Here is a 26873-nt window from a genome sequence, read left to right on the forward strand (position 1 = left end):
CCCCCCCCCAGAACCACTAGTGGATCCCACTGTGCAAAAACTGGTTGAATCAATGTTGTTTCCACAACTATGTGATGACATTGAATCAACGTGTGGAAATTATTGGATTTGCAAAAAGTTAAGATACAGGAATTTCATTTATTTTTAACATAAATCCAATGACAGTGATTTTTTTTGTTGATTGCACATTAGTTGAAAACTCAACCAAATGTCAATCAAAACAAGACTGCCCAGCAGGATGAGTCTGACCACCTGTCTGCAACAGGACAACCCCACTGGTTACATCATTCCACCTGTCAAAACACACACACAAATCAACATTTGAAATCAACCAAGGGCACATCCTGTAGCTTGGATAGGAACATCAACCCCATTCAGTCACTCCTGGGTTCTATCATTAACCATCCCTCCACACTGTCCTTAGGCCCATTGACTCCCCTTCATGAACTGTCAAATGAAAAGCCCAGGGAGAAGGAGGGATCAGTTTGGGATTGAGCCTCAACTCACTGGGCACATATCAAGTCAACGCTAATTCCACGTAATTTAATTGAAACAACGTTGATTCAACCAGTGCGCCCAGTGGGAAGGGTCAGTCACATTATATTTGTATGACTGTGGAAATTAAAGAAGCCAAAATCACATTTGAAATGTATGGATTCTGTTTTCTTTGGATTGATGGCATGACATGGGAAGTTTTCAGGATATTGGAAGCATGATAAAAAAAGACAAGACTGATGTTATGATTTATTGAATATATTGGCATGTGACAGTTGCCTGTTTCACAGTGACAAGGGAGAAAGTAGATGCATTACACAGGTCAAGTCATGCTCCAGTTTGAAAGAGAACCTTGAATGGCTCAATCAAGATGCCATTTTGTATACTGTACTATTTAATGTAATGCAAAAGTATGGAGATATTTTCATCACTTAGAATACTTCTGAATATATGCCTCCAATATCTGCGGATGTCTATGGCTATGTCCTGTGTGTTCATTTCTCTGGTCTACTCATGTTGTAAGACTGCAATATACATTTCAATACATACTGCAATGTTCTGCTTCCTGAGTGAACTTCTTCATAAATGATTACCCATAGTATTTAACAGGAATAAATTAGTTGAAATGGGTGTGCTGGTTTCTTTTCTTTTTTTACATTACAGTTGTAGGTTTCCCAACCAAGCTAACATCGTAAGATAAAAAATGATCAGGTATAAAATCATCTCCAAGCCCTCCAAATGGAGGAAATGAGTGCATGTCAGTGTGCTGTTGTCTATTAGCACTTTCAGAAATACACCACAACAAAGCTGTGACATCATGGAAGTGTAATAGGGTATATATATATATACTGTCCACGTTTCCTTGTCGAGTTTGGTTTATAGTTCATCTATAACACTCTGATAAAGTAGATGAAGATATACAAGATGGCACTTCTACAATACAATAATCAATACTTCTATATTATTTTCCTCTACTTATCACCTTGTTGGGATATATTACAAATTACTAAAGGAACATCTTCAACGATCTGCTTTGCTGTACAGCAGCAGCAGTTCATGGAAAACATTATGAAACTTGCATTGGATAGAAAATTAAAACAGTTGGGTCCACAAGCTCAGGAGGCGGAGGGATACATCTCACTCAGGTCTGGCTAGTTCATTTACTCCAACTGGGAGACCTCGTGGAAGTATGCGCCAAGCATCTTGATGCCCTGGATGTAGTTTGTCCTGAAAGTAAACCATAGACATATATTCATATACATTTACATACAGTGCATTCGGAAAGTATTCAGACCCTTCCCTTTTTCGACATTGTTCAATTACAGCCTTATTTTAAAATTGATTAAATCATTTTTTTCCATTAATCTACACAAAATAATGACAAAGCGAAAACAGGTTTTGAAATTCATGCAAATGTATCAAAAATAAAACACAGAAATGCCTTATTTACATAAGTATTCAGACCCTTTGCTACGAGACTTGAAATTGAGCTCAGCTACATCCTGTTTCCATTGAACATATTTGAGATGTTTCTACAATTTAATTGGAGTCCACCTGTGGTAAATTCAATTGATTGGACATGATTTGGAAAGGCACACATCTGTCTATATAAGGTCCCACAGTTGACAGGGCATGTCAGAGCAAAAATCAAGCCAAGACCACGCATGACTAGCTTCGGGACAAGTTTCTGAATGTCCTTGTGGCCCAGCAAAAGCCAGGACTTGAACCCGATCAAACATATCTGGAGAGACCTGAAAGTAGCTGTGCAGCGACGCTCCCCATCCAACCTGTCAGAGCTCGAGAGGATCTGCAGAGAAGAATGGGTGAAACTCCCAAATACAGGTGTGCCAAGTTTGTAGCGTAGAAGAAGACTTGAGTTTGTGGTCGTTGCCAAAGATGATTCAACAAAGTACTGAGTAAAGGGTCTGAATACTTGTGATTTCAGTTTTTTATTTTTAATACTTTAAATGTCAACTTGTTTTTGCTTCCTCATTATGGGGTATTGTGTGTAGATTGCGGATTTAAAAAAATCAATTTTGGAATAAGACTAACATAAAACGTGGAAAAAGTCAAGGGGTGTGAATACTTTCCGAATGTACTGTAGACGTGTAACATCATTGAATTAAACAACAAGATGTACATTAAGACTCCATCGAGAAGCTAATAATAATGTGGGTGCTTATATTTGTCATATTTCACATGTGCAAGTGTGTATTCAATGCATGTGTGAAATGGAAATGTGTTTTTTTGCATATCTCAAGTCCCCGAGACACGCCATTATCGCAGTCCCATGCATCCAGACAGCGTATAGATAAAAAGACAACCGTGGCAGCCTACCTGTTGAGTTTCTCATTCTGTGAATGTGCTCCGTCGTCAGACGAGCCCATGGGCAGCAGCATGACGTTACGGCCGGTGGCTTCCTGGAAGGTCAGCGTGACGGGGATGCTGCCGCCTTCCCGTGTCAGGTCAGGCTCCACACCAAACACTATGTGGAAAAAAGGAGAGAACAAGACATTATTGCTCAAAAATGTTATAAATATTTAAGGTAGACCAGTGTTGTGTGCGCATGTCTGTGTGCGTGTGTCTGAGTGAGAGGGTTTGCCTGTGTATCCACACACCTGTCTTCATGGCCTTTCTCCCAGCCATGTAATGGGGATGGTTGAAGTCAGACACCCAGGCCTTGGCCCCATGGCCCATGTACACCTTGAGCTTGTTGGGACTCTCCAGCTCAGCAAACTTCTTCTCCAGGTGGCCAATAACCTTGATAGGATTATACATACATTTCTAAATATATGTTTCCACATTCATATTAAAGTCTCATTGAGATCAAAAATATTATATGAACAGTAATGAAAAGGACAGACAGTCAGAATGCTATCAGGGCTGTCTGTGTATGGCATTTACTGTATTACAGGCTAATAGAGCAGTGGTTCCCAACCAGGGGTACTAGGAACCTTGGGGGTACTTAGCCTATGCACAGAGGGTACTTCAGAAGACTCCTGAGACCATTGGCCTTCTGGTAAAATGCACATTATGGGGTACTTCAGGGGTACTCCGGACGGAACAAAATTCAGGTGGTGGTACAGTAACCTAAAAAAAGGTTGGGAACCACTAATAGATGGACCTAATGTTTGAGAGTGAATTTAAATGTAAGGAATGGACCAGTGGTGGGGGATGCTTGTCCACTACTATTTCATCCAAAAGTCTAGAACATGCAATGTGCTTATTCGATAACACCTTTAATTAAGTTATCTAAATACCTGATCCTAGTCCTGTATTTAAAGAATTCAACTTATTACTGAGCCGACCTTTAACACTCTTCATATGTCAGCCTAACATGTTGAGGTGTTAGGATTTGAGGTAGGGGAATGGATCCCAGACCTGCCCTTAAAAGAGTAAGGCCGGAAATGATCTAAAAACCTGAGTTGAGTTCTACCTAAATTCTAGAGGTTTCTACCTGTTTCTCCACCATTTTGGGGTCCATGTCCGGGACCAGGCGGATGGAGAACTTGCCGATGACCTTGCGGGGAATGACGGTCTTAGCACCTCCGTCGGAGAAGGCCCCCTCTATGCCGTGCAGGGAGAGGGAGGGGTACCTCCAGCGGTGCATCAGGATAGCCTCCTGCAGACGAGGGTCAGAGGAGAGAGCAAAGGACAATATGAACCAGAGAACATTTAGCCTCCTGCAGACGAGGGTCAGAGGAGAGAGCAAAGGACAATATGAACCAGAGAACATTGGGAATTAATCACTTAAATTGACTGAGAATCAACCAGTATTACTTTTAAAACTAGTTGGTAATTTTAGACATTGGCCCTGTTTGAACACTTCAGAAATGCATTCGTAAGCAGTGAGATCAAGGTTACCACCCTATTACTTTAACCAATGCAACCAATTAAGATCAGTGATTGATTAAAGGGAGGTAGGAAAGAACGAAGGTCTCTTCATTTTTGAAGTATTTGAACATAACCCTCCATACCTTGGTGTCGTGTAGGAGCTTCCCAGCTCCAACGTCCTTGGCATACTCCACCATGTCAAAGTCGATCTTCTGGTACAGTTTCTTTTCCTCGTCTGTGACCTTGGCCACATCTTCATACATCCCCGGGACCAGGATCTTCCCCTTCTTGTCCACCAGTGAGCCTGAAGGAGGAGACACCAGGGTCAGGTTTCACGATTGCACGCAACAGAATACATTTCACAATGAAAAACTAAAATGAGTCGCGCCGAGTTTCAGTCCTTTTGTTTGGTGCATTATGAACACGATGACGCAGAGATATCATATGCCCTGTCCAGAAACAACCCCCCCAAGCCCCTACAAAACCCCCTAGGCACTTGTATAGATTTCATTCTAGGATTTTGTTTGATTCTATTGAAGGGCTACAATGCTGTTGCATATACCCATCCAATTATTTCATACCTATATCCTTATATATCTCTATGATAATACTATTCCAGCACATCAGCACACCTGATTCAACTTACCCATCAGTGCGATGAGGTCGGTCATGGCTTCATGGACAGAGCCCCCAAACACCCCAGAATGGAGGTCCTTGTCACAGCACGCCATCTGACAAAACAAGAAGGTTTGAAGCCGGGCTATGATCCATGCACAGTTTGTGGTAAATGCACCCTCTAGATTTGTCTGACTCTGGGTTTCCAAAACTCCGTCCTCAGGACCCCAAGTGGAGCATGTTTGGTTTTTGCCCTAGCACTACTCTGCAGATTCAAATAATCAACTAATCATCAAGCTTCGATAATTTGAATCAGCTGTGTAGTTAGGGCAAAAAACAAAACGTGCATAGAGTTTGTGAAACAATGGTCTAACTTTATGGCTTCACCACAATGACAATCACATTTTTTTTTAGTGGGAAGAGAGCCCTCTAGCTAACTCTATGGCCTCACCTCAATGAAGAAGTAGCAGATCCCCCTCAGTCCATAGGTGATGCAGGGCTTGGTTTTGCCCAGCCAATAATTGTCTGAGATGCACACGTAATCCACGTCCTTCAGGAAGGTGTCTTTGCGGGCGAACACCAGATCGTCCAGGCCCTCTGAGCCTGATTCCTCCATGCCCTCGAAGCAGAACTTGATGTTGATGGGAAGCTCCTGTTTCCATGAGAGAGGTATGAATGAGAATCTCAGCAGGCAAAATATGGCACATAATCTTAAAGACGCTATTTTCTGGCAGTAAATGTTGTTGAGAAGACGTCACATAACCAGATTACAACCAACTGGTCTCTGCTGAAGTGCTTTGAATGGCTAGTCATGGCTCACATCAAAAGCATCCTCCCGGATACCCTAGACCCACTCCAATTTGCATACCGCCCAAACAGAGCCACAGATGACGCAATCTCAATCACACTCCACACTGCCCTTTCCCACCTGGACAAAAGGAACATGTATGCAAGAATTTCAATGAATACAGATCAGCGTAGTGCTCAAAGGTCATCACTAAGCTAAGGACCATGGGACTAAATGGGCCACCTCCAGGTGGTAGGGGTAGGCAACAACACGTCTGCCACGCTGATCCTCAACACTGGGGCCGCCCAGGGGTGTGTACTTAGTCCCCTCCTGTACTCCCTGTTCATCCACGACTGCGTGGCCAAACACGACACCAACGCCATCATTAACTGATTAGCTGATCGTGGACTTCAGGAAAAGGTGGGCTGAACAGCCCCCCATTAACATCAACGGGTTGAGTTTAAGGGACCACAACCACATCATGTTCCAAACACACCAGTCGTGAAGAGGGCATGACAAAGCCTATTACCCCTCAGGAGGCTGAAAAGATTTGGCATGGGTCCCCAGATCCTCAAAAAGTTCTACAGCTGCACCATTGAGAGCATCCTGGTCAGTTGCATCATCGCCTGGTATGGAAACTGCTTGGCATCTAACCGTAAGGCGCAACAGAGGGTAGTACGTACGGCCCAGTACATCACTGGGGCCAAGCTTCCTGCCATCAGGACCTATATAATAGGCGGTGTCAGAGGAAACCCCATAAAATTGTCAGAGACTCACCCAAGTCATAGACTATTCTCTCTGCTACCGCACAGCAAGCAGTATTGGAGCATCAAGTCTAGGACCAAAAGGCTCCTTAACAACTTCTACCCCCAAGCCATAATACTGCTGAACAATTAATTAAAATGGCCACTGGACTATTACATTGACCCCCCCATTTGTTTGTACAGTGCTGCTACTCGCTGTTTATTATCTACGAATTCTCATGTCACTCCTACCTACATGTATTTTTTACTTTTGTTTATTTCGTAAATATTTTCTCAACTCTTCTTGAACTGCACTGTTGGTTAAGGGCTTGTATAAGTAAGCATTTCACGGTAAGGTCTACACTTGTTGCATTCGGTGCATGTGACAAAGTTTGATTTGATACATACAGGTAGATCTATTCACCACATACTATTCAAGACACTAAATGAATGTACCTGGCAGGCTGACAAAAGACTACTTCAACTTCTAAAGCACCGTCAGTCCTGTGTTTAACTTTGACAAATGGAGATCAATCATTCAATTAAATTACATTTATATAGCTCCAGCTTTCAAGCATCAGTGTCAAAGTGCTTCCAGTAACCTAGCCCACACCCCCCAAAAAAACTATCTAGAGGAGGAATAAAGAGGGGAAGCCCATCCTCCTCTGGCTGTACCTCCATGATTACGATGTCAGTGAGCTAGTATAAGACATAGGTCAGCTCAATCATTAAACGCTGATGATAGGAGATAAAGATTACTTGAGGACCTTTGGACGGCCATGCTGCTGACAACACTGATGTGATCGACTGTAATCAAGATGAAAAGTCTTAAAGCGAAGAGGCTTTTTACCCTGTAGCTGACATCTCAACACCAAGTCCTTTAAACCTTGCCTGTTATTAGTTGCCTAACCAAGAAAAGGGCACCTGTACAAAAACTGTTTTGAAAACACAATACCATGGGGTTCTCTCTGTCCTGGGCTAGCTTCAGTGAGTGCTACTTATCAAGTCGTGGTGCTGTGTCTTACCTGTTGGATCTTCTGGTAGCCCTCGATACAGTTGAACCAGGCCAACACTGGACCTTTGTCGTCTGTTGAGCCTCGGCCATAGAGCTTCCCTGCAGGGGATTAAGTTGCTGATTATGTTTTTATGATGAGGATCATGATGATGATGATGATGGACTACATTATCTGCAAGCCATAGGTGTCTTAGTAAAAATAAAAATAAATCTAAAGCGTGAATGACTAAAACCATAAGAACATTTTGAAATTATAATGATCTACTATATCATCTTGGAAAACTCTTGCAGCCTTTAGTCATTCAAACGAGATATCATTATAGACTAGGGCGGTATAAAGATTTTTTTCATTGTCATACCATCCTACTCTCATCCTGGGATTTATCGTATTACCGGTTTACCATGCGCTAAAAACGCAAGAAAAGCCCATTGGCCTCTATTCCCAGAATGCTACCAAATTAGCACAAATGTAGGAGAGTTCAAATGGTTATTCCATCAAACTTCCAATTATTAGAATAGTACACAAACGCAGAACATCCAGGTTTAGGGTCAGTGTCCCAAGCCCGCGAACAGGAATGTTCCAAGTTCAGACAGAAGGGGGAATCAGATCGCTATGATCGCCAGGAACTTTAGTTTTGGTTTATATTTTCATTTGTTGCGCTACTAGTACTGCCTGATGATGTTAAAGAGGCAGCTACAGTAGTTGGATGATATTAACATCTTCAGTTTTATTTCATTAAATGTATTTTAATTAAATCTGGGTGCTTACGTCACCTACTAACACCCTGGTACTACTGATAGCTCCCGTTCTCCTTACTCATGTGTAGAAGTCCATAATGTTAAATAAATAAAGCATCCCAAGGTTAATGCTATAGGTATTGTTATAAGGGAGTGTGAAGCTATCGAAACATGTAACAGTTTTATCGTTGTTATTTATATAGTTTTACAGAGTGATAAAAACTATTGCTGTTGCTAGCTAGCATGTCTTTCTGAGCTGCCGATGTATGCTCGTGTTGCATTATGGGAAATGTAGTTTTAGCTCTAAGGTCTGAATGGGATGAATGCAATTTTCAGTTGTAGCTTGTTTGCATTACAGTGTTTTTGTACATGAGTTGTATTGTAATACTGTCAACACTGAAAGCACCAAGCAATGTATTGGAGATGTGAGACAGGATATGTGTTTTACTTTTCTTCATGCTCCTCTAGAGAACAACTTGTCAGATGGTGCATTGAAGACTGATGTATTCCTGCCCTTTCGTAATACCATTGCAGATCTACATAGAAGGCCAAAAAGACAGCCTTGGTGTCGCTCTTCATTTCTTGGTTCTTCTGTGGTACATATAAAGACCGCTTTTCAAACTAATAGCGAAATCACAGACACTGTTGTCTAAATGTTAACGAGCAAAAAACAAACATAACTAATTGCAAAGACCGGCAAAACCAGCTATAAAGTTACACAAGCGTGGCTAGTAGATACCGAATTGGTGAGAGTGGACATTTACAAGCAAAAGTGAACGAGAGACATTGTAAAAATTAACAAAGTTGTGATGCATCCTTTTCTGAAGGAACAGCAGCACGTGTACATGGAACAGAGGGGAGAAGAAAGGTGGGGATAGTAGGAAGCACAGGCCAAAAATTGCAACTGTACAGATAACTCATCCAGAGCTCTTTGACTTCTGAAGAAAGCCATAAGATATGATGGCAAACATTTAGTAGTGAAATGCATACAAGTGTAACGTCATCACTTCATGTGCGCTGCACAACAGAGACTCACTGATCGATATACAACACGATGGACTCACCAGCTCTTGCCTTCTCCTTCTGAAAATAGCACAAACACATGACTGGCTCAACTGTTCTGTGGAACTAAGGTAAGCGGCATAATGTAAGAGGTGAAGTGAACACTATCGGTTTTATCTCCTAATATATTGCACAAGTTGACTGCAGGTATTAAGTAGCTACAAATATTAAAATGTATGGCTTTTTCCAAATGCCCCGGTATACACGGAATAACACCCAAGCCTATTATAGACCAATAAAAGACATTGAAAAAAATGCTACTTAAAAAGGAAAAAAATAAATCAGTACTAGCTTCCCTGTGAAACATATCAAGAGTCAAAAGAAGGAAATTAGGTCATCAAAGGGGGAGACGGTTTGATTTATGAGTGGTGAAGAGAATATAGCAACAGTCAGGTGACTGTCACAAGATAACAAGTTACGACCTGTCAGCATGAAAGGAAAATGCTGCTGACACATCTCTGCATGACACACTGAAACCAGACTAGAGACAAGACTAAAACCAGACTAGACTAAATATACAGTGCCTTCAGAAAGAATTCATACCCCTTGACTTATTCCAAATTGATTAAATTGTCGTTTTTTTCCACACCCATAATACCCCATCAATGAAAACACATTTATAGAAATGTTTGCACATTTATTGAAAATGTAATCTCATTTACATAGGTATTTACACCGTCGTTTGCACTCTGAAGCAGGTTCTCATCAAGGCTTTGCATGTATTTTGCTCCATTCATTTTTCCCTCCATTTATACCATTCCCCCAGTCCCTCCCTAGTCCTTGCCGGTGACAAGCATCCTCAGAATGATCCTGCCACCACCATGCTTCACGGTAGGGATGTTGTTAGACGGGTGATGAGCCGTGTCTGTTTTTTTTCCAGACATAACGGTTTACATTCAGGCCAAAGTTTCATTTTTGTCTTGGCAGACCACAAACTTCTGCTTTATGATCTCAGTCCTTCACGTGCCTTTTTGAAAACTACAGGCATGCTGTCATGTGCCCTTTTCTCAGGAGTGGCTTCTGTCTGGCCACTCTCTCATAAAGCTCAGATTAGTGAAGTGCTGGATAGACTGTTGTCCTTCTGGCAAGTCCTCGCATCTCAGCCAAGACACTCTGTAGTTCTGTCAGTGGTCATCGGGTTCTTTGTCACCTCCCTGACCAAGGTCCTTCTTGACCAGTTGCTCAGTTTGGTCGGACGGCCAGTTCCAGGCAGCGTCTGGGTAGTTCCATTTTTTTGTTTTTGTTTTAATTTCCAATGAAGGGGACCACTGTACTCTTGGAAACTTCCACCACTCTAGAAATGGTTTTACACCTCATAAATACCTCATCAAAACGCTCTCTCTGAGATTGACAGAGTTCGTTGGACTTCATGGTATAGTTTCTGCTCTGACATGCAGTGTCAACTGTGGGACCTTTTACAAACAGGTGTGTTTCTTTCTAAATCATCTCCAAACAATTTTATTGGCCACAGGTGGACTCCAATCAATCGTAGCGACATCAAGAAAAAACAAACCCCAAAAAACAGGTGGGGACATTGATGGGCAAGACTTGATGGTAACGAGACTGTTTCTAGTAAGGGATATATTTTAGAGACAGGTGATTGCTGGACCATTGAGAAAAGTTCCTTATCAAACACTCATTTGATCCAATCATTATAAACCCATTTTAATGCAAGTGACCCTGAAAACAGTCTAGACTACCACACATGTAATCTGTAGTTTGGAGTTTAGGTTCATTAGTGCAGACATTGAAAAACTTGCAACTAACCAAGAAACAGAGCATTCGGAAAGTATTCAGACCCATTGACTTTGTCCACATTTTGTTACATTACAGCCTTATTCTAAAATTTATAAAATTATTATTTTTCCTTCAATCTACACAGAATATCCCACAATGACAAAGCAAAAAGAAGTTTAGACATTTTTGCTAATTTATTAAAAATAAAAAGTACTCAGAACCTTTGCTATGAGACTTGGAATTGAGCTCATGTGCTGCCTGTTTCTATTGATCACCCTTGAGATGTTTGTACAACCTCATTCATGTCCACCTGTGGTAAATTCTATTGATTAGAAAGGTGTGTCCCTTTCCATAGGTCCGACAGCTGAAACTGCATATCAGAGCAAAAACCAAGCCATGAGGTCGAAGGAATTGTCCGTAGAGCTCCGAGATAGGATTGTGTTGAGGCACAGAGCTAGGTAAGGGTACCAAATAATTTCTTCAGAATTGAAGATCCACGAGAACACAGTGGTCTCCATCATTCTTAAAAATGGAAGAAGTTTGGAACCACCAAGACTCTTCCTATAGCTGTCCGCCCGGCCAAACTGAGAAATCGGGGGGGCTTGGTCAGGTATGTGAACCAAGAACCCAATGGTCACTCAGAGAGCTCTAGAGTTCCTCTGTGGAGATAGGAGAACCTTCCAGAAGGACAACCATCTATGCAGCACTCCACCAATCAGGCCTTTATGTAGAGTGGCCATACAGAAGCCACTCCTCAGTAAAAAGGCACCTAAAGGACTCTGACCATGAGAAGCAAGATTCTCTGGTCTGATAAAACCAAGATTGAACTCGTTGTCTTGAATGCCAAGCTTCACGTCTGGAGGAAACCTAGCACCATCCCTATGGTGGGATGTTTTTCAGCGGCAGGGACTGGGAGACTAGTCAGGATCGAGGGAAAGAGGAATGGAGTACAGAGAGATCCTTGATGAAAACCTGCTTCAGAGTGCTCAGGACCCCGGACTGGGGCGAAGGTTCATATATTTTTTAAACAATTTTTGCTTTGTCATTATTGGGTATTGTGTGTTGATTGATGAGGATTTTTTTAAATTCCATTTTAGAATAACGTAATGTTCTTGGTAACGTAACAAAATGTGTAAAAAGTCAATGGGTCTGAATACTTTCCAAATGCACTGTATGCCCTGGACTATTGGCTATGTCTAAAGGGCTTATGACCATGATACCACAATCATGTATGGGCATGCCACACCTTTATAGCTCTTTACACCTTGAATACAGTGTTCTGTAGCTTTCGTAGACTAGCAGCGAAATGGTTAAAGGAGTGCCACATACAACTGCAGTCTGCTAGCAGATTAGATTTTTTATTCAGTAGTCATGGAGCATGATGCCATGTAGAAATGGTTTTAGATAAAAAGGAATAAAAGACAAAAACAATGGATAAGAACCAACAGAAATTAAAACAAGAACCAACAGAAATTGTGAAACCTATAAGCAATGTTCCCTATATTTTTTTCGGGACTGAGTAAGTTTCAAGTCTGCAGAGTTTGCAACTTGAATGGCGTGAAAATTCTGTGCAACTTCCAGCGCATTTACTGTGAACACTGAGGCTGTAACTGCTTAAAGTTACAGTTATAACAGTGGCCAAGTAGGCTACTGTGGTTATTTGATCATGTTGGCCTACCATAAAAAAAAATTTGGAGAACATGCATCCCATAACATTTTAACATGGAAATGTGTGGTGTTCAATGTTTATTATTTTTATTTTACCTTTATTTAACTTAGCAGGTCAGTTAAGAACAAATTCTTATTTTCAATGACAGCCTAGGAACAATGGGTTAACTGCCTTGTTCAGGGGCAGAATGACGAATTTGTTCCTTGTCAGCTCGGGATTTCAAACTTGCAACCTTTCGGTTACTAGCCCAACACTAACCACTAGGCTACCCTGCCGCCCCGGGGTAGGCCTACATTCCATGAGACTTAAAAAACATGTAGGGATTGACAACCTGTTTATCCACTCAGGCAAGGTAACTGAAAATGTTGTGTTGTTTGAAGCAAGAAACCACTTTACAAAATAAAATTCCTGAATTATTCCTATATCATTATTACATAGAATCAGAAAAATTATGCTACCCTCTGCCTATTGGCTACTTAGCTTAATCAAGCCTGTAGGAAGTAACCACTCCACTATTGCTGACTAGAAATTAGCTATAACTGGGCTAATAACGCTACATGCAGTTCTTGCTTTGACCTCAAAACAAGCGCATCTACTCATGACCACTCATGCTATAAAAACAGTCCAGTTCAAAGTGAATGGCACAAATCCATATATGGCAAAGGTCTATTTGCATATAGGATACTGCAGCTCTGATTGGTTATGGCACACTGGTCTGTGTAGAGTATGGGCCTGAGTCGTGCCTGTCAAAGCAATAGAATCCTACTCCAATGCTCTCTGCCTACAAGAAAATATCTTACCTAATTCATTGTTTGGGTATGTTTCATTGAAAGTGGCTAATGTTGCGTTGATTAGATCACAATTCGCACAGTAGAGGGAATTGTTGATAGTGTTAACTAAAGGCGAAAACTTTAGATGTTCAATCTCATGCTTCCCTGCAAGGGCTGACATTTCTACTGCACAGCAGTCCCAGGGGAGCTGCACGCGTGAACACTGCCTAGAAGTTAGTAAGTTACACTGTTGATACAAAGAGTAAGAAGTAACCTAAATTGCACAAGCCAATGCAAATCATACTTCCCCAAAAGGAGAACAACGCTGAAACATCAAAGTCCAAATCTCAACACTGGCATGGATTTTGATGTTTCAGCATTGTTCTGTTTTTTGTGCTTTGGAATAGCTACTCTCACCATCTTTCTCCACCAGAGTGAAGGGCTCCGTGTCCCAGCCGTCATCAATGGCAGCTGGCTGGACATCCAGGTGGCCGTAGATGCACACAGTCTTCTTACCCGGGTCGGAGCCCAAAGAACCCAGGATGATGGGTGGCAAGGGGATCTCCTCTCCGGAGGGAAGCTGAGGGGGCAAAAATGAAAAGGTCTCATTCAATGGTCTAAAAATCCATCTTTTCCTCTTCTCGCCATTGCACTGACATTAAATAAATTACCAGGTGAAAGATGAAGAGGAGGAGACAGACTTTCAAGCAACAGATACAGCAAACCAGTTGAAGGAGATCAAGGGGGTCTGAGCCGGCCAGAGGATCGGCAGCAGTGTTCTTTCCTGGAAGCCTTTCATGCTCCACAAGGAAGAAGAGGACTAAGTTTGGAAAGACTAGGGTATATTAAATACAATGAAAGTAAAGGGAGCAGATGCATTTCAACTCAAAATGTTATGTACAGTTTGACTGCTGAATAGGCTGGTGTTGACACAATCTATGCAGACAATGTAGCTGGGCAACAAGTACCGATTGATAAAACGTTATCAACACATTTAAAATACAAGGAAGACCAGGTAGCCCTGAAGTGCAGGACTAATGCATGATAAATATGCTACATGGCCAAAAGTATGTGGATACCTGCTCGTCAAACATCTCATTCCAAAATGATGGCCATTAATATGGAGTTAGTCCCCCCTTTGCTGCTATAACAGCCTTCACTTTTCTGGGAAGGCTTTTCCCTAGATGTTGGAACATTGCCACAAGGGCATTAGTGAGGTCGGGCATTGATGTTGGGCGACTAGGCCTGGGTCGCTGTCGGAATTCCAATTCATCCCAAAGATGTTTGATGGGGTTGAGGTCAGTAGTCTGTGCAGGCCAGTCAAGTTCTTCCACACCAATCTCAACAAACCATTTCGGTATGGACCTCACTTTGTGCAAGGGGGCATTGTCATGCTGAAACAGGAAAGGATCTTCCCAAAACTGTTGTCACAAAGTTGGAAGCACAGAATCATCTAGAATGTCATTGTATGCTGTAGCGTTAAGATGTTCCTTCACTCTCAACCGCACCTGCTGTCTCCAATTCTGAAAGCTCGACTATGAAAAGCCAACTGACATTTACTGCTGAGGTGCTGACCTGTTGCACCCTCTACAACCACTGTGATTATTATTATTTGACCCTGCTGGTCATCTATGAACATTTGAACATATTGGCCATGTACTGTTATAATCTCCACCCGGCACAGCCAGAAGAGGACTGGCCACCCCTCAGAGCCTGGTTCCTCTCAGGTTTCTTCATAGGGAGTTTTCCTAGCCACCGTGCTTCTACAGCTGCATTTCTTGCTGTTTGGTGTTTTAGGCTTAGTTTCTGTATAGCACTGTGACATCGGCTGATGTAAAAAGCACTTTATAAATACATTTGATTAATTGAGTGATTGGAACCAAGGGGCCTAGCCCGAACCATAAAAAATTGCCCCAGGAAAAGTATTTCTCCTCCACCAAACTTTAGAGTTGGCACCAATGTTCCCTCTAAGCTGCCAAGCAGAGCGCATGAGAAATATCTGCCCACAGAGAGAAGCACAAGCTTGAACTTCACTCAACTTTCTAGAGTTTTCCCTGTTAGTTAACATTATCAATGTTTCCGAGTCAATCCAATATTAGCCACTTTCAATGCAACATAATGAAACAAAGCAAACTATTCAAGAGATTATGTTGTTGGCAGAGCACATAGGAGTAGGATTCTATTGCACGTGACTGAGCCCGTAGTCTACACAGACCGGTGTGACATAGCCAATCAGAGATGCAGTTGGCCTATGCAAATAGACTATTGCCATATACAGTGCCTTCGGAAAATATTCAGACCCCTTGAGTTTTCCACATTTTGATAGGTTACAGCCTTATTCTAAAATGGATTAAATAAAAAAGCCTCAGCAATCTACACACGATAACTCATAATGACAAAGCGAAAAGGTTTAGACATTTTTGCAAATTTATAAAATAAAAAAACAAATACATTTACATAAGTATTCAGACCCTTTGCCATAAGACTCAGAATTGAGCTCTGGAGAAACCAGTTTCCATTCATCATTCTTGACATGTTTCTACAATCTATTTGAAGTGCACCTGTGGCAAACTCAATTGACTGGACATGATTTGAAAAGGCACACACCTGTCTATATAAGGTCCCACAGTTGACAGTGCATGTCAGAGCAAAAGCCAAGCCATGACGTCGAGGGAATTGGCCATAGAGCTCAGAGACAGGGTTGAGTCAAGGCACAGATACCAAAACATTTCTATAGCATTGAAGGTCTCCAAGAACACAGTGGCTTCCACCACTCTTAAATGGAAGAAGTTTGGAACTAGAGCTGGCTGCCCGGTCAAACTGAGCAATCAGGGGGAGAAGGGCCTTGGTCAGGGAGGTGACCAAGAACCTGATGGTCACTCTGACAGAGCTCTAGAGTTCCTATGTGGAGATGGGAGAACCTTCAAGAAGGACAACCATCTATGCAGCACTCCACCAATTAGGCCTTTATGGTAGTGGCCAGACGGAAGCCATTCCTCAGTAAAAAAGGTACATGACAGACCAGCTGGAGTTTACCAAAAGGCACCTAAAGGACTCTCAGACCATGAGAAACAAGATTCTCTGGTCTGATAAAACCAAGATTCAACTCTTTGGCCTGAATGCTAAGCGTCACGTCTGGAGGAAACCTGCCACCATCCCTACGGTGAAGCATGGTGGTGGCAGCATCATCCTGTGGAGGTGTTTTTCAGCGGCAGAGACTGGAAGACTAGTCAGGATCGAGGCAAAGGTGAATGGAGTAAAGTACAGAGATCCTTGATGAAAACCAGCTCCAGAGCACTCAGGACCTCCGACTGGGGCGAAGGTTCACCTTTCAACAGGACAACAAAGCACATAGCCAAGACAACGCAGGAGTCGCATCGGGACAAGTCTCTGAATGTCTGAGTGGCCCAGCCAGAGCCCGATCTGACATCTCTGGAGACTTGAAAGTAGCTGTAAAGCAACGCTCCCCATCCAACCTGACATAGCTTGAGAGGATTTGCAGAGAAGAATGGCAGAAACTCCCTAAATAAAAGTGTGCCAAGCTTGTAGCGTCAAACCCAAGACCCAAGGCTGTAATTGCTGCCAAAGGTGCTTCAACAAAGTACTGAGTAAAGGGTCTGAATACTTATGTAAATGTGATACATTTTACATTTGTAAACATTTGCTAAAATGTCTAAACTTGTTTTGCTTTGTCATTATGGGGTACTGTGTGAAGATTGATGAGGGGGTAAAAAACTAATACATTTTCTAATAAGGCTGTAATCTAACAAAATTAGGAAAAAGTCAAGTGGTCTGAATACTTTCCGAAGGCACTATATGGATCTGTGTAATTTACTTTGAACTGGACTGTGTTTACAGCTGTGGCCGTGATTAGATGCACTTGTTTTGAGATCAAAGCAAGAGATGCATGTAGCCACGTGTGCACATTGTTCATATCCTTTGCTATTTAGTGAGTTAGTAGCCCAGTTATAGATAATTTGTAGTCAGCAATAGGGGAGTGATTACTTACCACAAGAGCACAAAACATGCACATTTATCTTTGAAAAGTGAGTCAGGTAAATAACTGTCTTAAAGCGGCAGTGTTGTATTTTGAGACAGGCTTGAATAAGCTAAGTAGCCAATAGGGAGAGAGTAGCATAATGTGTCTGATTCCCTGTAATAATGGTATGGGAATAATAAAGCATTTTATTTGTAGTGGTTTCTTGCATCAAACAACATTTTCAGTCATAAACAGGTTAATGTCCTACATTGAACACCACACATTGGCTGCTACTGTAGGCTGAATGATGGAAATAGTTATTCTATGTTAAAATGTTATGGAATGCATTTTTCGCCATCGCTTTTCATTGTAGGCCACTATTGTAGGCATACATTATGATCAAATAGCTACTTGGCCACTGTTATAGCTGTAACTTTAAGCAGGTACAGCCTCAGTGTTCACAGTAAATGCACTGGAAGTTGTACAGAATGTTTGCAGACAGCAGATCTGAAATTTGATCAGTGGCAAAAATGTAGGGAATATTGGTTGGCACTATGCAGTTGGGCAGATAGCGTTCTCCTGGCATCCGCCAAACCCAGATTTGTCTGTCGGACTGCCAGATGGTGAACCATGATTCATCGCTGCAGAGAACACGTTTCCACTGCTACGGAGTCCAATGGAGGCAAGGTTTACACCTTTCCAGCCGACGCTTGGCATTGCGCATGGTGATCTCAGGCTTGTGTGCGGCTGCTCTGCCATGGAAATCCATTTCATGAAGCTCCCAACAAATAGTTATTGTGCTGATGTTGCTTCCAGAGGCAGTTTGGAACTCGGTAGTGAGTGTTGCAATCAAGAACAGACGTTTTTTTACACGCTACTTGCTTTAGCATTCGGCGGTCCCATTCTGTGACTTCACGGCTGAACCGCTGTTGCTCCTAGATGTTTTTACTTCACAATAACGGCACTTACAGTTGACCGGGGCAGCTCTAGCAGGGCAGAAATTTGACAAACTGACTTGTTAGAAAGGTGGCATCCTACGACAGTGCCACGTTAAAAGTCACTGAGCTCTTCAGTAAGACCATTATACTGCCAATGTTTGAGGCGATGGTGATTTTAAAACAGAGTTTAATGGCTGTGATATGAGAGAACTGAGGATGGATCAACAACATTGTAGTTACTCCAGAAAACTAACCTAAATGACAGAGTGAAAAAAAGGAAGAAAGTACAGAATAAAAATATTCTGAAACATGCATCCTGTTTGCAATAAGGCACTTAAGAGAAAATGCTACAAATGTTGCAAAGACAGTTACTTTTTGTCCTGAAAACAAAGCCTTAGGTTTGGGGCAAATCCAACACAACACCCCTCTTCATATTTTCAAGCACGGTGGTGGCTACATCATGTTATGGGTATGCTTGTCATCGGCATGGACTAGGGAATTTGTGTGATAAAAACTAACAGAAGAGAGCTAAGAAAACCTGTTTGTCTGTTTTCTGACAGACACTGGAAGACAAAATGAACCTTTCAGCCGGACAATAACCTAAAACACAAGGCCGAATATATGGGTTCCCGAGTGGTGCAGTGGTCTAAGGCACTGCATCTCAGTGCTTGAGGCATCACTACAAACACCCTGGTTTGAATCTACAACTGTCCGTGATTGGGAGTCCCATATGGAGGCGCACAATTGGCCCAGCGTTGTCCGTGTTTGGCCGGTGTAGGCCATCATTATAGATAAGAATTTGTTCTTAACTGACTTGCCTATTTAAATAAAGGTTTCATTTAAAAATATATATATTTACACTGGAGTTGCTTACCAAGACGACATTGAATGTTTCTGAGTGGCCTAGTTACAGTTATGAAGTAAATCGGCTTGAAAATATATGGCAAGACTGTCTAGCAATGATCAACAACCAACTTGACAGAGCTTGAAGAATTAAAAAAATAATAAATGTGCAAATACTGTACAATCCAGGTGTGCAAAGCGCTTAAGAGACTTACCCAGAAAGACTCAAAGCTGTAATCGGTGCCAAAGTATGTATTGACTCATGGGTGTGAGATATTTCTGTATTTCATTTTCAATACATTCTTTAACATTTCTAAATACACTTTCACTTTGTCATTATGGTGTAAGTGAATGTCGATGGGTGAAATGATATATATTTAAGTCATTTTGAATTCAGACTTTAACACAACATGTGGAATAAGTCATGGGTATGAATAGTTTATTGTGGCACACAGTGCAAAGTCCTACCTTCTGTTTTCCAATGTCCACCATCTCCACTGTGCCCCCCAGCTTCTCAATGTCCTTGGCTGCCATCTCCATCATCTTCTTGATCTCCCCGCGCTTCTCTGGCCAGGCAGACACACTCTGCACAGCCACCCATTGGGCAAGACGCTAGAGGCAGAGTAGAGCGAGAAAATAGTGTTTTTTAAATGTAGGATATTTATTTTGAATTGTTCAACATTGTTTCTTTGGCAACAAGTATTTGTCATGCCAATAAAAAAAAATGCCTTTTCAATTGAGAGGCTTTGAAGCAAATTTCATACTCACTCAGTTCATGTTCAATAATCAAGTTTCATAGTTCTAGGTCGTCTTTTTAAATAAGGAGTCAATTTGTTTTCAGCACTTTTATTTATATGACTTAGCAAATAATCTTGTTGCAATACACATCATATCGATTCCTAAGTATAGTGATAATATTGTATTGTGAGGTTCCTAGCAATTCCCAGCCCTATACTTGTTCTTCAAGTTTATGAATAGGAAAACCCACAAACACATTACTTGGTTCTTGTGGCAAGGAAGTGAAGTCTGAGGCACTAAACCTAATACCCTACAGTGGTGTGGTGTCCTATCTTATGTTCTGGTGTTGTTTTTGCTACCATGTCAGTTCTTGCTACTCGTGATCTAAAGGGGTTGGAGAAGTGAAAGCAATAGCCTGCCATGACCAGGCTAAGATTTGACTCTGTTCTTATCAAGTCCTTCTAAATCTGAAGTTTAAGAAATTAAATAATTTAATATCATTTGAGATTCACATGCAAAGTAATGTTCGTCAAAACATTAATATGGCTAGTCCCAAATGCATGAATCAACTCAGTCAAGTCGCAGATAGTAAAACATGACTAAATGCATTATCATAATTCAAGTAATGAGAAAAGGCTACCTCAATGTACAGCTCCTGGTGTTCGTCCACATATTTAAAAAGTGCTGGAAGATGAGCCATGATGAGCTGAAGAGTTTGCTGGAGTCTAAGAGCTGTTGGGACAGACAGACTAACGTTACTTTGGACTACGAACTGACAGGGAGCAATGCACATGCCTCAACTATCTACTGTAACATGTTATCGACCATTAGCTCCTCCCAAACTGCTGACTGTGACACCAGAAGTACGTTAGTTGTGACCGCATGATATTATCGCCGAAACCCTGAACATTACAAATAACAAAGTAACAGTCAACTTGTAGCCAATATTTTTTTTTTTATGGCAACATAGTTTAAACCTTTTTGGAACAGATTCTAAACCTGTTGCTGGGAATGTGATGGTCAGCAAACAGAGGCAAGTCACCCTCAGCTAGCTACTGTACTTAGCTAACGTTAGTTATCTACAGTAGCTAAATTAGTAACGTTACTGTATCTAACGTTAGCACGATGCTTTCAGGGTAAGAAAAAGTAATGCACCAATAAAGCTAGCTACAAAACACAATAACAAGCCAATTTAGCTAGCTACATTGGTTAGCCAGCTAGCTAGCAAACACTGGCAAGTTTAGCTTACTATTTAACATGTCAGTAGAGCAAGCTAAATGAGCTCCGAAATATATTGTGAAATATGACTACAACTGTGTTGCAAAGACATTTCAGAAAATGACAGTCATCACCATCGGGCACTTTTGCTTACTCACTGTAGAAAAAGATTGTGCTGCGCTTCTTCCTCTCAGGGGTGTATTAAATGAGGGGATTCGATTAATCTGTCCCGGGCGCCCATGTAGGCGTGCTTTGCACCGGGTGAAGGTTGATTGGGATTCGCTTTGGAACCGGGCTGCCTCGCGGGCGTGAGCTCGGGGTGCTCTGTTCAAAGCCCACGGCTCCAAACAAAAATGACGTAATTAACCACGATGAGTAATGAGTATGATTATGTTATAAAAACGCTTTATCTGCATTCACAATGAAAATTAAGAAATATTTTTTTGGGAAAATATATATTTCTGGGCGAAGCACCAAACTGCCTTGTAGACAACATGACCTGGGCGAAGCACCAAACTGCCTGGTAGACAACATGACCTGGGCGAAGCACCAAACTAGCTTGTAGACAACATGACCTGCGCAAATTACTGTTCAATTTGAGAAGAGCACTCCTCCCTCACCGCTTTTGCCCGTTCACGTCATGGGCCATAAACCGGTACCTAGCGGCTCCGCAAAATCCAATTTGCTTAGTGTCTTGTTTGGCACACTTTGTACAAAATAATAAAATGCAGTACTACAGGATATTTCTTAACGTAGGTCTTTTTTTAGCTAGCTATAACTGGCATGTTCACGTATCACCGACCAGGATCAAACTGCCCATAACCTAACCATTTGGGTGGTCTTAACCAATCATCGCACAGTATGATATGGTGGTAGAATGCATCCAATTACAATTCAGTATGTTTACACATGAATATTACACTTAGTAGTTGAAACAGTTGCAAACTAAAACTAATATTTCTGTTGGACAAATTCAGGGAGGTCCCTCCCCGTTTCGTTCCGTTTGCTTTCTTTTAAGAAACGTTTTGCAACAGAATCGGCATAATGAATATGTCCCTGGCCTATGTTTTCTAAATTTCCACAACGTGAGATTGGCCGTGTTCGATAGCATCAAACCCATGATTTATCTTGGTTAAATTGTGACTGATTGACTGATTTACAAATAAGAATTAGTCATTATTTATGATACAAGGTGCTTTGTAGAAGAGTTTGTTGGCGGTTTGTTCCCGTGTGGTGCAGTGATCTAAGGCACTGCATCTCAGTGCTAGTGTCACTACAGACCCTGGTTCAATTCTGGGCTGTATTACAACTGGCCATGATTGGGAGTTCCATGGGTAGTGCACAATTGGCCCAATGTCGCCCGGGTTAGCGTTTGGCCGGGATAGGCCGTCATTGTAAATAAGAATTTGTTCTTAACTGACTAGCCTAGTTAAATAAAGGTTAAATAAAAATGTTTAATAAAAAGGCGGCTGCAACGTCGAACAAGCCCATTCTCTTTCGGTCGGAACAAGACCCAGCCATCTGGGAATTTTTTCCCCAGAAATAAAACAAATACAGTGCCTTGCGAAAGTATTCGGCCCCCTTGAACTTTGCGACCTTTTGCCACATTTCAGGCTTCAAACATAAAGATATTAAACTGTATTTTTTTGTGAAGAATCAACAACAAGTGGGACACAATCATGAAGTGGAACGACATTTATTGGATATTTCAAACTTTTTTAACAAATCAAAAACTGAAAAATTGGGCGTGCAAAATTATTCAGCCCCCTTAAGTTAATACTTTGTAGCGCCACCTTTTACTGCGATTACAGCTGTAAGTCGCTTGGGGTATGTCTCTATCAGTTTTGCACATCGAGAGACTGAATTTTTTTCCCATTCCTCCTTGCAAAACAGCTCGAGCTCAGTGAGGTTGGATGGAGAGCATTTGTGAACAGCAGTTTTCAGTTCTTTCCACAGATTCTCGATTGGATTCAGGTCTGGACTTTGACTTGGCCATTCTAACACCTGGATATGTTTATTTTTGAACCATTCCATTGTAGATTTTTCTTTATGTTTTGGATCATTGTCTTGTTGGAAGACAAATCTCCGTCCCAGTCTCAGGTCTTTTGCAGACTCCATCAGGTTTTCTTCCAGAATGGTCCTGTATTTGGCTCCATCCATCTTCCCATCAATTTTAACCATCTTCAATGTCCCTGCTGAAGAAAAGCAGGCCCAAACCATGATGCTGCCACCACCATGTTTGACAGTGGGCATGGTGTGTTCAGGGTGATAAGCTGTGTTGCTTTTACGCCAAACATAACGTTTTGCATTGTTGCCAAAAAGTTCAATTTTGGTTTCATCTGACCAGAGCACCTTCTTCCACATGTTTGGTGTGTCTCCCAGGTGGCTGGGAAGGTGGCTTGTGGCAAACTTTAAACGACACTTTTTATGGATATGTTTAAGAAATGGCTTTCTTCTCGCCACTCTTCCATAAAGGCCAGATTTGTGCAATATACGACTGATTGTTGTCCTATGGACAGAGTCTCCCACCTCAGCTGTAGATCTCTGCAGTTCATCCAGAGTGATCATGGGCCTCTTGGCTGCATCTCTGATCAGTCTTCTCCTTGTATGAGCTGAAAGTTTAGAGCAGGGGTGTCAAAGTCAAATGGACGGAGGGCCAAATAAAAAAATCAGCTACAAGACGAGGGCCGGACTGTTCGAATGTTCATTGAAAAATTTTTAAATGACGCATATAGTCTAGTGAACCTAATTGAACCTACTGAAAACCTAACAAATATATTACAATATGATCAGATAAATAAAGCAATATTTTCTTATGGCTCTGTCAGTAATCTTTAATTTTCAACAGACACAAAAGACAAATTTCCTTTATATAAATATCCCCATAACATGAACATTAAATGAAAGAAACCGGTATTCAAGGCACCATCAGTAGACTATATTTTCTATTTTAGCAAAAGTGGGCTAAATTTACTTCAAAGAAAAAACAATAATAGCAATTTTCTATCATCCACTCAACTGAAATATTTTTAAAATATAATTGGATTGAAATACAAAAAAATAAAGTGCAAAAATCTATTAATCAAAAACAACACTTTGTTTAAGGAGAAGTAACATGCAGTGAAAACAAATATTAAATTTTAACTTTTAAACTTGAACTGAGTAAAAACTCTAAATATGTGATTGCACAGTAATGTTCACTTGTTTGAGGTTGAGGGTGATACTTGGTGGTGTCCCATCTTTTCCACAAGTTCATCAATGTTCGGGGTAAGGCTCTGAGCTGAAGAAATCCTCAGAATTGAGTGGAGGTGTTCAGCAGTAAGTCGACTTCTGTGTGATGTTTTGTTCAGGTTCATCAAAGAAAACAGTTGTTCACACAGGTATGTGCTGCCAAACATAGACAACGTTTGAGCAGCCTGGATGCGCAGCTGGGGCATTGTGCCGGGGAGGAAACGGGCGAACTCCGCAGCACCCACTGCCGCATATTTTGCCCTCAGTGCATCATTGCATTGGAGGTCAATCAACTCCATTTGGAGGTTTGGTGGTGAGCTTTCCACGTCAACAGCAAATGGGTTACCGAGCAGTTCCAACCTGCTTTTTTGTGCTTCAAAGTCAGCAAATCGGCGTCGAAAGTCAGCGGCAAGCATACCTATTTTATCAGCCAACTGTGTGCTCGGGAACGCACTGGTAGAGAGCTTCTCTTTCATGGTCTGGCAGCTGGGAAAGTGGCTCAAATTTTCTTTCCGCATCTGCGTCTCCCACAGAGTCAGTTTGGTTTTAAATGCCTTCACTGTACTGTACATATCAGAGATGACACAATCCCGACCCTGCAGCTGCAAGTTTATTGCATTCAGATGACTCGTAATGTCACACAGAAAAGCCATTTCACACAGAAACATTTCGTCTCGGAGTTGTGTTGTGTCTTTCCCTTTGCTGTCCAAGAACAGACAAATCTCCTCACGAAGCTCGAAACATCTTTGAAGCACCTTTCCCTGGCTTAGCCATCGCACCTCTGTGTGATAAGGCAAATCACCATGCTCCGTTTCTAACTCCGTCAGAAATGCCTTGAACTTGAACTGGCGGTGATTCAAACCTTTGGCTCTGATAAAGTTAACTGTGCGCGTGATGATGCTCATTACATGCTCCATTTTCAAGGCTTTACCGCACAACGCTTCCTGGTGTATGATACAATGATAAGCTGTCAGCTCACCTGTCGCGTTTTCCTCTTGCATCTTTTCCCGTATCTTCGCCACCAGTCCGCTCCTGTGTCCACACATCGCAGGTGCTCCGTCGGTTGTCAAACCCACGAGTTTTTCCCAAGGCAGCTCCATCTCATTTACACATCTTGACACCTCTTCATACAAATCATGCCCCGTAGTTGTGCCATGCATAGGACGTAAAGCCAAAAACTCCTCTGTCACGCTTAGGTTGGAGTCCACTCCGCGGATGAAAATTGACAACTGGGCAATGTCAGAAATGTCGGTGCTCTCATCCACAGCCAAGGAATATGCAATAAAATCTTTTCCCTTTTTCACAAGCTGCTCTTTTAGATTGATGGACAACTGGTCTACTCTCTCGGCAATGGTGTTTCTGCTCAGACTCACATTTAAAAAGAGTTGCCTTTTTTCTGGGCAAACTTCGTCACAAACTTTAATCATGCAGTTTTTGATGAAATCCCCCTCCGTAAATGGCCGGGCTGATTTAGCGATCTCTTCTGCCAAAATAAAACTGGCCTTGACAGCAGCCTGGCCTTGTGATTTGGCTTTTTTGAACAGAGCCTGTCGAGATTTGAGGCCTCGTTTTAATTCCTCTGCCTTTTGTAGCCTTTGTTCCATGTCCATATTCTTGTTTTTGTCCGCGTGTTTCGTTTCATAATGTCGTCTCAGATTATACTCTTTCAGTACCGCCACACTTTCTCCACACAGAAGACACACAGGTTTTCCAGCTACCTTCGTGAACATATACTCCGACTCCCACCTTGTTTGAAACCCCCGGTTCTCAGTATCCACCTTCCGTTTTGCCATTTTTGATGGGTATCTGAAAGTTAATTTTACTGTGATGCTGACGACTGCTGTGCCAATAAATATTGAAATGAAGCAGCCTACTGCTCGGTGCGTCACCTTTGCATTGTGGGAAATGTAGTATTGGTGCGTGTAAAAGATCTGCGGGCTGCCGGCTTGCTGCGGGCCGGTTCTAATAATAAATCAAGATCATCCCAGGGGCCGTAAAAAACCTTCTTGCGGGCCGGATGTGGCCCGCGGGCCTTGACTCTGACATATGTGGTTTAGAGGGACGGCCAGGTCTTGGTAGATTTGCAGTGGTCTGATACTCCTTCCATTTCAATATTATCGCTTGCACAGTGCTCCTTGGGATGTTTAAAGCTTGGGAAATCTTTTTGTATCCAAATCCGGCTTTTAACTTCTTCACAACAGTATCTCGGACCTGCCTGGTGTGTTCCTTGTTCTTCATTATGCTCTCTGCGCTTTTAACGGACCTCTGAGACTATCACAGTGCAGGTGCATTTATACGGAGACTTGATTACACACAGGTGGATTGTATTTATCATCATTAGTCATTTAGGTCAACATTGGATCATTCAGAGATCCTCACTGAACTTCTGGAGAGAGTTTGCTGCACTGAAAGTAAAGGGGCTGAATAATTTTGCACGCCCAAGGTCGCAAAGTTCAAGGGG

General features: G+C 41.9%; 1 protein-coding gene across 3 annotated transcripts; it reads right to left on the minus strand.

Moving 5' to 3' along the window:
- Positions 1–732: 732 nt before the first annotated feature.
- LOC110496332 (cytosolic non-specific dipeptidase) lies at positions 733–22001 on the minus strand. 3 transcript variants are annotated; one of them, XM_036952902.2, is made up of 12 exons: positions 21340–22001; positions 20604–20695; positions 19694–19837; positions 13883–14045; positions 7500–7588; positions 5396–5596; positions 4976–5060; positions 4473–4633; positions 3953–4117; positions 3114–3255; positions 2833–2980; positions 733–1722 (listed from the first exon to the last, which is right to left on the minus strand). In XM_036952902.2, exons 2-12 carry the CDS (start codon positions 20661–20663, stop codon positions 1656–1658), a joined length of 1425 nt encoding a protein of 474 aa, XP_036808797.1. In that variant the 5' UTR covers positions 20664–20695; positions 21340–22001; the 3' UTR covers positions 733–1655. The 3 variants fall into 3 exon arrangements, with proteins under 3 accessions (XP_036808797.1, XP_090064859.1, XP_036808796.1); XM_090208733.1 differs by having other exon boundaries at positions 21213–21342; XM_036952901.2 differs by lacking the exon at positions 21340–22001 and having other exon boundaries at positions 20604–21210.
- Positions 22002–26873: the final 4872 nt, after the last annotated feature.

Source organism: Oncorhynchus mykiss, chromosome 18 (genome assembly GCF_057628025.1).
Source record: "Oncorhynchus mykiss isolate SJ-2025 chromosome 18, ASM5762802v1, whole genome shotgun sequence".
Classification (NCBI taxonomy): Eukaryota; Metazoa; Chordata; class Actinopteri; order Salmoniformes; family Salmonidae; genus Oncorhynchus; species Oncorhynchus mykiss.